Source organism: Loa loa, assembly GCF_000183805.2.
Source record: "Loa loa unplaced genomic scaffold supercont3.12, whole genome shotgun sequence".
Lineage (NCBI taxonomy): Eukaryota > Metazoa > Nematoda > Chromadorea > Rhabditida > Onchocercidae > Loa > Loa loa.
Window position 1 is genome coordinate 86,622 of NW_018108192.1, and position 15,332 is coordinate 101,953.

Below are 15,332 nucleotides of genomic sequence, written 5' to 3' on the forward strand. Positions count from 1 at the left end.
TATTAAAATGACTCATGCATTAGTGTTAGATGCATGCAAATGCATTAACTATTAAAAAGAAAAAATCCAACTGTTTAATTCACCATTTCAATCTGAAATTAATCGGATATTTAATTGAGTAATAGGTAAACATCTGTGCATAGTTAAAAACATAATGCTGATTGCATTACAGTTTGTTTTGGTCATAGCAATAGAAATGATACACAGCACTTTTAAAACTTTAATAGTTTAAATAATATAAACTGATATTCCATTCTTTGTAGTCTATACAGTTCATAGTGAGCTTTGAGTAAATTTTTAGAGTATCTCACATTTGTCTGGTGCATTTACAATCTTAATACTTTACTTAAAGGCAACGAAACCTCTTTGACAGTTATAGTTTTTTTTTTTTTTGGGTTTGAGCAGAAAATCCTGCATTTTCTAGATTTCTCGTTTCGACCAACCCGGTTGTACAAATTTCAGAGAAGCTCCTTCTTGACAGATATTGACGGAAAATTGTACGGGAAGAACCGGTATAACTCAGTTAACTTGGGTTAAAGCAGTTTCACTTGTATTATCTGATAGGCCAAGATGGGACAGGTAATTTGTAATTTGAGAAACAATGATTAGAAAGTATTGCCAGATAGCTCATCTAATGAAGGATCGAGTCATCTATTATGCAGAAGGACATTGAGATATCCTCATACAATAAGACATGAATGCTCAGTTGGTAAGGTCATTTGCTTAGAGATTTTTCAAATACAAAAGGAAAATGAAACCCAAGCAACTTTTCCGTGAATTCATCAATCGAAGATTTACTATTTTCTTATTTGCAGTACATCCTTCTGTAGGTGGTTATTCTAAAGTTTTCTTGAGAAAACTTTAACCATTATAACTATTATAATTATTAAATAATCCTGAAAAAGGCGGTTACGTACATGCGTGAATCGTACTCGGGTATCTTCTGAATCCCAAATAATTGTTTGAGAAATCTCATGATTCCAATTTCTTCGGTATTTGCTGTCATTTAATGAAAATTATAATAGCTGTTTTCAACCATCTTCTGTACTTCTACTTAATGATATTTAACCCATCTATAGCATATCAGCCACCCACATAAATTGTTTAGTTGTTAAGTTTTGTAGGACTAATACTAGCTAATCAACAAATTATTCTTAAGTTACTTTGCAGAAAATGAATCTGTTCACTAAAATATACGACATACTGTAAACATCAGAGGATGGTAAAGTTGGCAGAAAGTGATCAATTGCGTTAATTAATGTTTTTTTTTCAAAGATTTCTAGTTCTAAAAAACATTCTGTTCCAAAAGTTCTTTCGGTATGGAAAGAAATGAAAATAGGGAAGAAAGGATCTTTCCTGTCTTCGGCCATCATTCACTTCCTAACATGATGAAAACTTGTTTTTGTCTCATCCGCCATCAACGCACATAATCGAAAGATACGAATGTCCACCATCAACGCATTTCTGGCTGTAGGACCAGATTTCTTTTTCCATTGAAAATGGTCATTAAATTGTCAAGTAGAGCAGAAGACTCGCATTTCTAACAAAAATTTGATGAAATCCAACAAGTTTAACCAACTGCTGGTCAATGATGTATTTCCATCTTAAGCATACTAGCAGCTTGTCACCATCCCTTTCCCAATAACCTTATATTTGTCAAATTCATATTAAAACAACCACTCCAAAATTTGGATAATCGTTATTCCAAAGATAACTAGTGTACTTTGAAGTGGAAAACAAGACAGGCGATTTGAGAGATCTAGAAATGACCAGTAACATACCTCAAAAAAACTGAGTTCAACGTTTATGGATTCCATTACAGTGTGCTTGATAATTTACACCACTGGAGACAACTGAAAATTGAGTATTCAATTTTTTTTTTATTTTATTCAAATTGAGTATTCAATTGAGTGGTGTAAATTATTCAATCGGTGTTCTTCCTTGACAGAAAGTTAATACCCAGACAATAGGTGTGAGATTTAGGAACCCTCAAGGAGTCAAGATAGTCAAAATCAACAATCAGCTGTTCGGCTATAGCACCTACATCACGCAAGCGAAGTTGATCTGAGAGAACGTTTCTGAGATAACCTTTCTCTATTTGCAAGAGTATCTTCATTACAAGAAATTGCTAAAATGATTTCATACCGTAGTTCATTTACATCGTTTGCATACAACCAAAAACTTTAACCATTGTGAGAACCTCCCCCTGACATGTTACATGTCCCTTTTCTACTATGTCGACGGTACAGCAACGAGATACTGATCTAAATCTTTCTGGATTCCTTTTAACATCCAAAATTTCAACAATTTTGTTTTCGCTACATTGATGCCTCACATCTAAGATACGTAAGCAGCAACAATCTTACTGCTGCACCGTTTCCTTCTAATGACTCGTATCCGTACCTCCTTATCCCTAAATTCGAACTACTTCTCCAAAACAGAAAACACCCAGATCTTTCATCCCTGCATATTTACTAACATTTCTGATAAGTTTTATTCGTATCAATATGCTGGAAGAAAAGCTAACAACATAGTAACGGATGACAGAAAAAGAAAAATATAAGTGGTTACAACAAATGCTATATAGTATCCACCCAAAAAAAGAACAACTCTAACAATCGATAAATCTTCTCAATTTATCATCCCACACCAATTTTCCAACAATAATAAAATAGAAAAGGGGAAAATAAGACCAAAATCGAATGCTAAACAAGTCAGTCAAATGATAAATGTTGTAAGCTATGTTTTGATTGAAGAGAGCAAAAAGATAAAAGATAAAATGGATTTATTCAACAAAATAATAACAAAACTCTATGATGCAAGGAAAATAAGTATAGGAACGAGCTGAATGAATGAAATTAGAGGACACAAAAGCGCTCTTCGACACTTACTGTGTTATCACTGCGCCACCTGTAAATTGTCATTATAGCGAACATAAGAAACATACCCAGACATAAAACAGTAACGTGTCACCATTACTCCTTTGCTAGTCAAAACTAGCGTCTTTTTTTATTGCAATTTATTAGGTAACACAATGTGCTAACTAGCAGTCAAGCAGTGTATATCATACTGTGCACTACTCCAAACTTTTGCGAATGGCGAAGCAGTGAGAATGGTAAGCTTAATTTGCAATTCATGAAATTGTCGCAAATGCCGAATCATGCACAAAGGCAGGAAGTCGCACAAACAATAAGATTAATACTTGTGTCTACTGAAGAGTGCGAATATATCGGATTTGTAAGAGCATGTAAGAACGGACAATTGACTACTTGATGTAACCACTACCACACTATGCATATACAATCTTACCAAGTTTCCGAAGCGCTTCTAAAAAGGAAGAACTGCAGGAAGTTGCAAAGACTTAAAGAATCTAGTAAACCCACAACTCTTACCACAAAGAATAAACCGACCAACTCTTTCAAAAATATATGCACGCACCGAAAACCAAAGCATTGAATTTTTCTGCTCAAAAATCTAAACCAAATGTTAATTTTAAATAAAAACGCAAAAAGTAGTCAAACATGGTTGTAACGTTGTCTCTGAACATTCCCGGGAAGTTTCTAAGGCTTCCCGGAAATACATGATGAATATTGGATAGATAACATAAAGAAGGTATTAACAGTGATTTGTTTTAAAACACATTGAAAATGTAAATGACTACACCTGAAACTGTACATTGCAGCATCAAACAATGCTAGATAAATGGGAAATTACTTAGGAACAGTTTTGTAAAAAAATTAATTATATGAGGTCAGAACAAATTATGCAGTGATGACAAAGATGACGGGGAGATGAAAAGCATAGTGTATCAGATGGCGGAAACAACTGTTAAAAGCCAGGTGAAGCTTAAAAACTGTTTCCAGTGTGATGCTAAATGACTTCACTATTCTCCTCTGATATGGGCCTAATGACAACATTAGAGTTTCAAAGGCGCATGCAAATTCTGCACATTGTCATCTTCTGATAAGCATAATTACAGTCGGCAGCAACAGTACCTCGAATTCAAACCGCCGCAATAAAAATCATACTCCGATGTTTTTCATTTTTTCCCGTTGAAAATTTTATGCGGTAAGGTTTCAATTGCTCAGAAGTTCTGTTTTTGAAGTTTGCGGTTTCAAAGGAATTTGAACAAATCTACTTCTAGATGCGATTGCAGTAAGCATCATAATTTGTTAGTGATCGCGTAATTTGGTGATTTGGGTGTGTTGATGTCGTAGTCCATAAATCTGTACTGACTGGCGCACCCCACATACCGCTCATCGCAGCTGGAAACTGAAAATCACTAATAGATGGCAGAAGCTCGACATCGGTCTGAGACTGATTTGGATCATCTGATGATGGTGGCGGTGGCGCTGATGACTGCTGCGTAGAACCGTTTGAGACAAATGGATCAGAGCTAGTGCTGGGTCCACTTGACGGATAATAAGACATGGAGCAAATAGGGGAACGTACATTGACTACATGAGTGATAATAGGAACTGAGCTGGTAGCTGTTTCCGTATCAACGGCTGTTCCTGCGCTCGCGTATCCACTACTCGACCCGCTTGACATCGAACGCAATTCATCCTGAAACAAAGTTAGCTTAAATCATATTTCGAAAGTTTTGATACCAATGAAATATGTGTACCACGTTTGTTGAAATGACATATTTGCATATCAAATTAATGTTCCCAAAGGTAAGAAAATCAATCAATAATGATTTACATCACTGCATTCCATCAAAGAGGCAGATGAAGACAACACCTCATCAACGTAAACTGGACAATTCTGATGCCAAGACCAACAAAGAATTCATGAATGATACCTTGGAAAACCCCTACCTGATCAGCGATTAATGCATTGTTCGGAATAGCAATTGGTGATTGCCCGGTTGATGGTGGTTGCTGATAGTATGCAGAGAACTGCTGATGATGCATCATCGATGATGCACTACCGTTGCTAGTGTTGTAGGAAGTACTTACATCACCTACATGGTTCTGCAAATGGACAGCCATTATAACCACTCCTAAATTTTCCAAATAGATTTTAAAAATGACATTCCAGACTCTTTTTGGAACATTTACACTTATCGAAAATTACAAGTATTTCTTAAAAATATTCGATTTTCTCCGAAGCCTGCAATTTCTGAGTAAATTACTAGGAAATTTAACCATTTTTGTACAAGGAATCAACAGATGTTGCGATGGTGCATTGGCTGTTAAAGATGAATACACCGGGACGGCGGGATGCTGAGCTGATGTATAAAAATCATCGTAAAAACCGCTTTCCGGAGTCACTGGTGTACTCACAAAATTATTCGGTGATGAAAATGACTGTTTGAATAACCCTTCCTATAATTGCACAGGTAAGTCTCTTCTTACTCAGCTATTTTTCAGAAACGGAATTAGCGTGTACTTCCGTGAACTCACAAGAAAATTCAAAGCAGTCAATTTGCGATATAAAAAATTTGTACATGTTATAAATTACGAACCTGTTTTCAAAACTTAGAATTATAAGGATCTCCTCACATACGAATTTGACGATACTCAAAAGCAATATATATTAAAAAAGAAATCTAACTAATTAGCATTTCGCCAAAAGAATCATTTCAAATGAATGACCGCGTATTCCGACTGAACGCCAAACACTTAGCAACCATAACACTTATTACAAATAAGTCAATAAACTACATCAACTTCACGTCAACTTTACGTCACTACACGTCATTTATTCCATTTTTTCCAATGCTACGTCTATACTTCCCGACAAAAAACTGCTCATATTTACCTGTTTTATAGCGACATTTGCAAGTGGTGATATCTTTTGATCGTTGGTGGCCGAATTCAGATAACGAATACCGTCATGGTCAATCTTCATCGATTTACCAGCAAATGGTAAGTGGTGATGGATTTCGCTTTGACCATTCACTGACAAACCAAGTATCCTGCAATACGCTCTAGAAATACAATGCATAAGTTCTAATAACAGGAAAAACGGGACAGAACATATAGCCATGCTCGAATTTCTACCGTAAATGCCCTTAAACAAGGACAATTTCCTTGTAATCCATTTCTATATGATTATTGTCTACAAAAATATTCTAAGATCGGATCTACCGTTTATGTGTTTTCGGTCGACTGGCACCAGTAATCGATGAAGTGATGTTATTGTGTCGCAGTGTCTGACTGGGCACATGACAAGAATTACTTGCAGAAACAGCAACCTGTCCATCCGCACCCTTTTTCGGCTTCTTCCGCGGTTTGTACTTGTAATCCGGATATTCCTTCATGTGCATCACACGTAAACGTTCTGCTTCCGCAATGTACGGTGCTTTCTCAGTATCCGATAATTGACGCCATTGTAAGCCAAGCTAAAAAAAGTACTTGAAAAGTGGCGGCACTGTAGAGATTCAAGAGTTTTCTTAAGTGTAACCTGCTTTAAACCCACTTTTTCATAACTGTACTCAGTACAAATTCAGACAACTCCAGGAATAAGTTGAATTAAATGTCAAACCCTTTTGCTGATTTCCGCATTGTGCATGTCCGGTGAAGTTTCGCAAATTTTCCGACGTTCCATTTGTGACCAGACCATGAAAGCATTCATTGGACGCTTTATATGATTGCTCGATTTTTTACAATTTGTCGCATCCGTGTAGGGAGTGGAACTGTTTTTAGCAACCTGTATTCGAAATTAATCCATAACAGTAAATCCCTAACATATCACAGTAAAAAATAAACCATCCCAAAGATTAAAACGAATGAAATAATTTGCGTCCCTGGAGAAGATCAAATACTGGAGAAATCTAAGCAGGAAAATTTAAATGTTTTGACAATTCTTGCTACTAAAAAATCCAAATAACTGAATTGAAATTGCAAAACTACAGAAAAAATGAGGATTTTTGGTTGGAAGAAGTGTATACCTCATAAGAGCAAACCTTCAATGAGCCAAAATGTTCCGTGGGATCCCAACCATTCGACGTAGATGATGTGACAGAAGAATAATGTTGCTGAGGTTGTTGGTGGTGTATATCGAGCTGAAAATGTTGTCCCAATTTGACTAATTCCATCGGCGATAAGTTCTGAAAAGACTGAATCCAGAGTTTCCGAGTTAGGCCTTCAATTCCAGTCCATGTCAAAATTTATTACACCAACCACAAATTACTGACAAATCACGCGGTCGCAGAAAAATTCAAATTATAACATTAGTATACTCTTCTGCAATTATCGAACAAAGATAGTGACCACTAAGAAATCGTTCGATTTCCCAAATCATCTAAATCATATGACTACGACAAAAAGTCCCTCTGAAAAAGCGGAAAGGACACCAGCAGTTATGACCGCACAGAAATTAGAATGGTGAATAAAGAAAGGGAAAGACAATGGGTGAACAAACACTGGATACAAAATAATCCTTCTGATGAAAGTCACTTGAATTTGCAACTAAAAGATATTTTGAGCTTTAAACTTGAATATGGATGAATTAGTGGCGCATTTGAATTAGAGCGGAATTTTAAACACAAATATAGACACAGTCAACATTACATTACAAATAGTAGTAACATAGATTTAACAGTATGTGGGAGGAATAACCATTTGAAAAAACTAAGTAATTTGGGGATATTATGTTTTGAACAGCAAACAGTACAGAAACTGTAAATCTACCTGCAAGTGATTTGTTTGGCCATGCGAGTTGAGATCCATTTCAGTCTTGATAGGTAAAAATAATGAAGGCTTATCCATGACAAGGCTACCAGATGACATGGTCGCTTTTTCGCAAAGTTCCAGCCAATATTACTATCTATATTAATCAGTAGTGAGACAGAAATATCCCGTTTATGCTTTTATAAGCGGAAATATGCTCCAAAAGAATATTAAATGAGTGATCAGGACAGTCAGAACTGCAATAAAATTATGCATTAATTAAATCTGGACACCAATATATACAGTTAGGGTTGCGAAAAAAACGTTAATTATTGCGACCCAAGTTAAACTCAAATTATTGTCAATTAAGCAGTATTGGCATAATTCGAAATGCAACATAATGGGAGGACTCCTTCGCTCCTTTCATCATCCCAACAGTTCCTTTTCAGGAACTCAACTATCACTGAAACTGAGGAAAAACGAACTTCCAAAAGAGGGGATAAATTAAAAAGTGGAGGAGAAAAAGGCTCAGGACTGAATTAAACATGGGATGAAGAAAAACTGACGAAGGAATCAAATTTCCCGAGAGAAAGATAACTCGACTTGCATCACGGGATATATGGGACCAAAATGAAATTGTTAAAAAAGATGGAGTAAGCAACACTTGACCCACCTGCATTAATGCTTGGTTCCCACAAATGAGATCAATCTAGGAATAAAAACGAAAAAATGGAGAAAATCGAGATGAAGAAAATGAATGAATTAAAGGCGCTTTCCTATATAACAATCCTATATGACACTTCCAGCATGCATTCTTCCGTACATCAGCAAATCAAGATTCAGATTCTAGAATCAAAACTTCCTTTCGATTCTACGAAGGTTTCTTCACATTTGGGAAAACTTTTAATCTAAATTACAGTTGAAGGTTTTGCCAATTAATCGCGAAATTAAGACGAAATGCAACATTTCTAAAACCGATGACAATTTAAATGACCCTAAGAAAGAAAAAATGACGAAGTACGCACGTGTTATCAGGAGCCATCAATAAGTGGTAATATAAAAAGCATCGGTTGGATCACATCCTGCTCTCTTAATATTTTAATTAATCAATGATGGAAGCAAGACTTGCAAGATTGGTACCGTAGCAAGAGTTGTGCTTGTGGATGAACAAAAATGTCGATAAAGAATGTGTGTTAAAGTAAGGACCACATGAGAAATACAAAGAATGTTGACAGTTGTTATCCGGAAAAAAGGATGAAGAGAGAAACCGGGAAAAATAAATTGGGTTATCCTGAATTATATAACAGTTTTGAAGACAAAAGGATATCAATATGCTCGTGAATTCAAATTCATTCTATAAAACCGGATAATATTGAAGTCATTTGGTATGAGTCCAAGTAAGTACCATCGTTCCACAGACCCAGTTTCTTCTCGTCGTTTCTTCAATGCCTCTATGTGGAATTCCGAGAATTCTGAATATCTTAAAACTTTTCTGTGCACACTAGTGAACTAAGAAGTCGCAGACCTGATTTGCTAGCCTGAACAATTTAAAAAGGTAATTCTGACCAGGATGCTTGAAGACTAAAGCGTTCAACAATGACCAAGTGTATTCACTCTGTTCTTCCATTTTTCCTATTTCTTAAAATTTGTTTAAAAATCTGAAAAGTGTAAAAGTTCTCGAAAAAAGTTACTGACAAAACGAGTTGTTACCCTGGCCGAAAAATTCCTTTAAATACCAAATAGGAAATTGAAAAATATTCAGAAACATAAACGTACTTACAGTGTCACCTAACAGAACAATGGTTCCAATTGACCAGTACACTTCGCCGCTTCATCTACTTCAACTATTGCATCCTAGCTCTAAATGTCTCATAATATAGGTAAAGTATCTGCTCTGTCGGGTGATTTTGAGCAGAAGAGGTGAAATCAGAATTAGACAAGTCCGCATATACATAATAGCAGCGTAGGGATGAATGAAGAGCAGAAGGATCTGATTTGCTGCTGCTGTCTTTTGGCAAATCATGCAATTGAAGTGATAACGTAAAAACGAGATTTCACAACGCTGTAGCATGCAAAGAAGATGAAAATGACCGATGGTATGCTCGAAAGATATAATAGTATGCATAGAAGCAAGGGATATACACAATAATTAGTGAAAAACAAGATTTTAGTGGTGACAGACTGGACATAAACACCGCGTGATGCAGGGCTGAAATCGAGATTTGTTTCGATTCCGGACAGTTTCTTTACGGGAGAGTAACATCAATATGTTTAATGAAATGTCTGATAAAATAACGAAAAAAATCAATCCGAAAATCCTTACCTGAAATAAGACCAATAAATGATGGAAGGAAGCATAAATTTACTAAATTACCTCTCCGATATTACCGTAAAATCGCTACACATAAATGCTGGATATGACTGAATCATCCAGGACTTGTTGTCCTTCAATGAAGACATTGGGTTCATGATTACCTTACTAGCCAGAACTCATTAAATTCAAAAAACATGAATTTTACGATCCCCCTATATAATACAAAATAAACCAGCTGCTAAAATGTGAGGTCAAGTATTAATCGATCCATGCTCTTTACTTTAGTGTTCCAGATCAAAGTACGGTGCACAAGCTTATAGAATAATTAGTATTTGTGTGTCTCATTTTCATTGACAATAACACTACACAATAAAACGATGACAGGAAGATACAAAGCATCCCATCACACCGGATAACCAACCTCGAGTTACACGAGGTGCGGAGTGCGCTATTTAAAAGCAAAAATGAACTCCTTTCAAGTACACTGGAAATCACGAGACAAGACAAAACATGTCCTAAAAAGTGGTCCGCAACCAAACAACATCTAGAAGTTACCAATAAGGCGATCAATATCGAACAAACCTGATCGCTACCCATTGCTGACATCATATGGTCACTTAAAGATACTGAAAACAAGTTCTTGAAACTACCCTACCATATTGAAAAACGGTAATTCTAAGGATACCCGATACCATTTCAAGTTATTTGGCAACCAATAACTTCAAAGTTTTGATTTTAATCTCGACAAACACTACGACTGTTTGCTTACTCCCATATGGAAATCTATGTAATGCTCTTTTTATAGAACAGCATTCCCTACCGACTAAAAGACAGTTAAATTCGAACGTTAGAAATTGACAAATTTTGGAAAAGGAAGACGGATATCAGAAATGTCAAATAAACTGCATTAATCTCAGTAATCAGAATAAACCACTTTTCAATAAAGGAGACAAATAATCAACCACATAATCAAAAGTGTAACTAATTTGCTGTACTAAATTGATGAACTTAACAAGTGCTAGGCTCTACCTAGTTGTCCACCTTCACTCCATTCAAAACTTTCCAGTTTTTGCAGAGAACAAAAGTAGGCTCGTTACATCGAAATGTTTAAATTGTTATCAATTACTGTCCCAGACAGGGCAACCTTCTCGTACTGATCTTTCCTTAAATACCTCCTATTACAAAAAAAAAGTTGTAGCAAGCAGAAAACTTAAACGATCAAATAAAGGAAATCTCTAGATGGAACCGTCGCAACAAAATACTCAGATTAAAAAGCCTAAATGGGCCTAAGGTTTCAGCTGATAAAAAAAGTACTGAAAGTACCACTTAAATACTGTACCACAAACCTTCGACTCTCGGATGAAACTAACCATAAAAGGACTGATATGATTTCTCAAGGTTGAGAAAATAGCTCATTCGGAAGATCCTGACCGCTTCAGACTTCACTAATTTGTTTCAATTAGAAAACTGATGTTACCAAGCACTACTGGGTAACAGCAAAACTACTCCGAATTAAATACAATCACCGACTAATAAACCGAATTTTTTAAAACAGCTCCGCCGGGGTAAGCGAAACTAAAGCAGTTATTATAATAGTGTTTACAGTATTGTCATACACCTGCAGTAAGCACGTAGGTTTGTAGTAATCATAAGACGTAGCGTAAGATGACGAATGGTCCTAAAGTGATTCAGAAAAAGGAAAGCAAATCAAACCACAACTAAAAATATGTGAAAGGGATTGAAGAGTGCAGATAAAGTTGAGATATTGGCACAAGCATTTTTTTTGCTTTCGGACATGTGAAAAACACGGTGAAAAGGGTTGGGTAAAGGTAAAGAATGATTTTCATTGCCTCAGGCAAAGTAATCGTTACCGTCACTATTACCACTATCATTCCTGCAATAGTCATCATCATCATCATCATTATGGCTTATTGTTATCGTCTGACAATGAGCCATAATGATTATCATCTCAACAAAAATCCCTCCGACTATCCATTAATGAAAGAACTCGAGATCTATCAGTCTTCCACATTTAATTTAACAGTAGTAAACAAGTTTTCCAATGTAATTCCACTGGTCATATCAGGAATACAACATTCGCGAGTGTTCATTTTAGGAGTTGAAAGTTAGGTTAGATAGATCTGCCGCCAAATGAAGACACAGTCTGACTGATGTCTTTGAAAAATTAAGAAATTAAAGAAACACAGGTCAATATTTGACACATTTCATTGATCACTTACAATGACAAGTACAAATGGTTATTACAGTACACTCCCCGTCCCATTCGAAAATGAGTTACGCTTTTCATTCAAATTTCCTTTATTAGGCATTGATTTTCTACGAACAAGAACCTTGTACTATATCAACATTGCTTGAAGTGAAAGGTTTGTACCTCTCATTTCCCGGAGTTATATGGTGTTCAGGTCACTGAAACTTCAATCTCCCACCATTCTCCGCCGCGATCTTCTTCACTCTCTCTAATCAAATACCATCAAGATCAGGAAATTTGGTTTAATAAAGTGTCATGGCACCATGTCAGTACCAATTACATACTTCCACCACTTTCGGGAAGAAAAGACGGGATCGGTTCGATCTCAGTAGGGGGTACCTCGTTCACCAACAGCGTCCCACAGCGCAACAACGGCCACTAACCTCCTATCCCCTACATCTCCAGCAGAAAATGAACCACCTTAATATGTCTTCTAAAATAAGACCTCAATATCGGAATCCCTACAACAGACAATTGGGTTACCAGATAAGCATTGGTATCTTGGTACCAATATATCCAACTATAGCTGATCATCTTGAAATTGCTCAACATGTTCATGAATGAATGACGTTCCCCACGCCTTTAGAGATGGTTACCTCGATGGACGCTCTCTCTATACCCAGAACAACATCAAAAAAAAGTCCAATTCTCAAGGCACTAGCTTTCTGTCAAACTATGACCGACTGCGCCTTGTAGTAGAAAAGTACAATCATATGACCGAACTAAATGCCTGCCACGACTGCAATTAACACTGAACAAGTTTAAGCGGCAAGCAAGACAAACGGAAGATGGGACCTTCTGCAAGTGACGTAAAAAACTTCGAAGCTTAGGGGACAATCTTTCTTGGAATCATATCAAATACAGTACAACGTTATCATAAACATAATCTTTTACCTTTGTCCATTCAACCATAACCATATGAGGAGATGGGAGAAAGTTCACAGAAGCTGGCAAATTACTTTCCTCGTATGTCACGGGATTCAGAAACTGCATTAACAAAACAGATGGAGAAGAACTGCTATAACAGGTCTGTCTCATCCAATAAATTCGCCATGAGGCCACAAATTCAGTTCTTGTAAAGAGGCTCGAGGGTAACCTTACAACAGTATTCCTCAACTAGCATTATATAGCGAGTTCTACTGGAAACAAATGATCTATAATACTTGTTAAAGCTCTGCCTTCTTAAATTCCGCCGTTTGATTGAGCAAAAGGCGTAGTATGGATGGGTTGAACTGTTCAATCTCAACATGCTTCGCGAAGGAAGTCATTTATTAAACAACAGTCGTACAGGAAACAAGGGGATGTGGAATAGAAGCAGGATGGAGAGATAAACGGATACCTTACTCTTAACGCGGATGAATATGACATCCGCAAGAGTACTATTCCATTCAAATACCAACCAGCAAACATTTGTTATTAGAAATTGTCAATAAGCATTTGTCATTAGGAAACAATCAGGGAGACAGAGGAGAGAGAAAAACTATCATGTTCATGGGCTTCCAGGCCTATACAATATTTACTATAGAGTACTATTCTATTCAAATACTAACCAGCAAATCGGTTTGAACACATAGCTGTCGATTAGTGTATCCGTGTGGTTTAGCGATAATCAGCAGAAGTGGAAAAGGGCTTCCAACAGAATATTTGACTACTGTATCGCTTATGCAACAACTTCGGTCAGCAATTTTGCATAGCCAGAAATACCTCTACGCGAAGGAAGACAAAACAAAAGACTTGGAAGACTTGTGCGGCGATCACTTCTTACTACCGCGGTGGAAAAGGCGACACATCCAGGAGGAAGCCTCCGGTAATGCCACTGATAGTAGTCATCGAAGGTGGAGCATCTGCTCCACTTCAGTTTCACATCGCAAGAGCACCACGCCCCGTTCGAAGGGCCAATAGCTGGCGGCACCAGCGCATACTTTACAGATTATCGTATCATAGTCTCGAGAATTTAGGAACATCACCGAGCAAATCAAACAGAAGCCTTCACAGACAATTTATTCTACCGCGCGTTCCTTCGGTCGGATCCATGCGGTATTAAAGTTGAAGTAGAAGAGCTCGCTGAAGGACACCAGAACTCTGAAGCTATCTTGACAATTTCAAAAGAGAAACAGAACTGGAATGGATAGTGTGGGAATGATTTGTTACATGCTCGGGCACCTCACAATCGTTCGTGATGCATTTGTCCTCTGCAGACAATGAAAATAAAAAAGCATCACGAAATACTCGACCTCCCTGAGCAACAGTTCTCAGCGATTCCTCAATGATAGCGATAGATTGTCCCATTCGATACACCTCAAATTGAAATGACAAATTTCAGCTCTAGAAATTCAAACTTGCAGACCAGAAGATTTTTATCGGCAGTTGGCGCTTGGTGCCTGGAACTCACTACAGCAAGGGAAATATATCAATGAAGCAAATGGCGGTATGAATTTGCCAACTGCATCTTGTCTTTGGGCAAGTGACATGAGATTTAACTATCATCGTATTAGATGTGACGTGAGTGGAAGGGAGCGCTGATGAGCAGCTGTCGCACTTCGTCATGCAGTGTCTTTGAGTGTACCTATACCATCGGCACCTCGTCATTGCTAATCTCTGAGTCATTCTGATTTCATTAACCTTTACCGGTTTGCTCAAATTTCCATATGAATTAAAAACTATAGGCTATGATACAGCAGGCAGTACATCAGTGCTCAGTGCTGAAAATAAATGTCAAGAGGGACCATTGAAATGCACATCTCCGGTAATTAATGAGCACTACTTCATTCTCGTAATAAATCTAGATGGAAAGAGGGAATTCATCACATGATAAGATTTGCGAGAGAGCAATAATAATTAATAGGTGGGTAGAGTTGATGATCCAAAAATCTCAACCCTTCTCTTGTCAAATCCTTAAATCCGACACTTTTGACTCCTTCAAATATCACCTTCCTAAACTTCCATTTTATCATATTTATATTCCTCAACAACTAAAACTAATGAAGTTAACACTGTGAAACTCCGAGTTTTTTGGCTCTTTGCCATATAGATAAACTTGCTTGTCAATCCATTAAACCCCACACAGTTCACATTCCAAATTGATGATGTCCATCAGGTGCAATCTTCAGTGTTATTACAATGCCGCTTT

General features: G+C 36.9%; 3 protein-coding genes across 3 annotated transcripts; 2 read left to right on the forward strand and 1 right to left on the reverse strand.

Moving 5' to 3' along the window:
- Positions 1 to 4,065: 4,065 nt before the first annotated feature.
- LOAG_02712 (HMG box family protein) lies at positions 4,066 to 7,739 on the reverse strand (the record flags this gene model as incomplete). Its single annotated transcript, XM_003138249.2, has 8 exons — positions 4,066 to 4,566; positions 4,821 to 4,976; positions 5,151 to 5,330; positions 5,767 to 5,923; positions 6,096 to 6,349; positions 6,493 to 6,657; positions 6,914 to 7,057; positions 7,641 to 7,739. 8 exons carry the CDS (start codon positions 7,737 to 7,739, stop codon positions 4,141 to 4,143), a joined length of 1,581 nt encoding a protein of 526 aa, XP_003138297.1. The 3' UTR covers positions 4,066 to 4,140.
- A 4,718-nt stretch (positions 7,740 to 12,457) lies between these two features.
- Positions 12,458 to 12,766, forward strand: LOAG_02713 (hypothetical protein; the record flags this gene model as incomplete). The annotated part of the gene is made up of 1 exon (XM_003138250.1): positions 12,458 to 12,766. One exon carries the CDS (start codon positions 12,458 to 12,460, stop codon positions 12,764 to 12,766), a length of 309 nt encoding a protein of 102 aa, XP_003138298.1.
- Positions 12,767 to 14,012: 1,246 nt separating this feature from the next.
- Positions 14,013 to 14,934, forward strand: LOAG_02714 (hypothetical protein; the record flags this gene model as incomplete). Its single annotated transcript, XM_020446099.1, has 3 exons — positions 14,013 to 14,239; positions 14,548 to 14,704; positions 14,869 to 14,934. 3 exons carry the CDS (start codon positions 14,013 to 14,015, stop codon positions 14,932 to 14,934), a joined length of 450 nt encoding a protein of 149 aa, XP_020303517.1.
- Between the last annotated feature and the right edge of the window lie 398 nt (positions 14,935 to 15,332).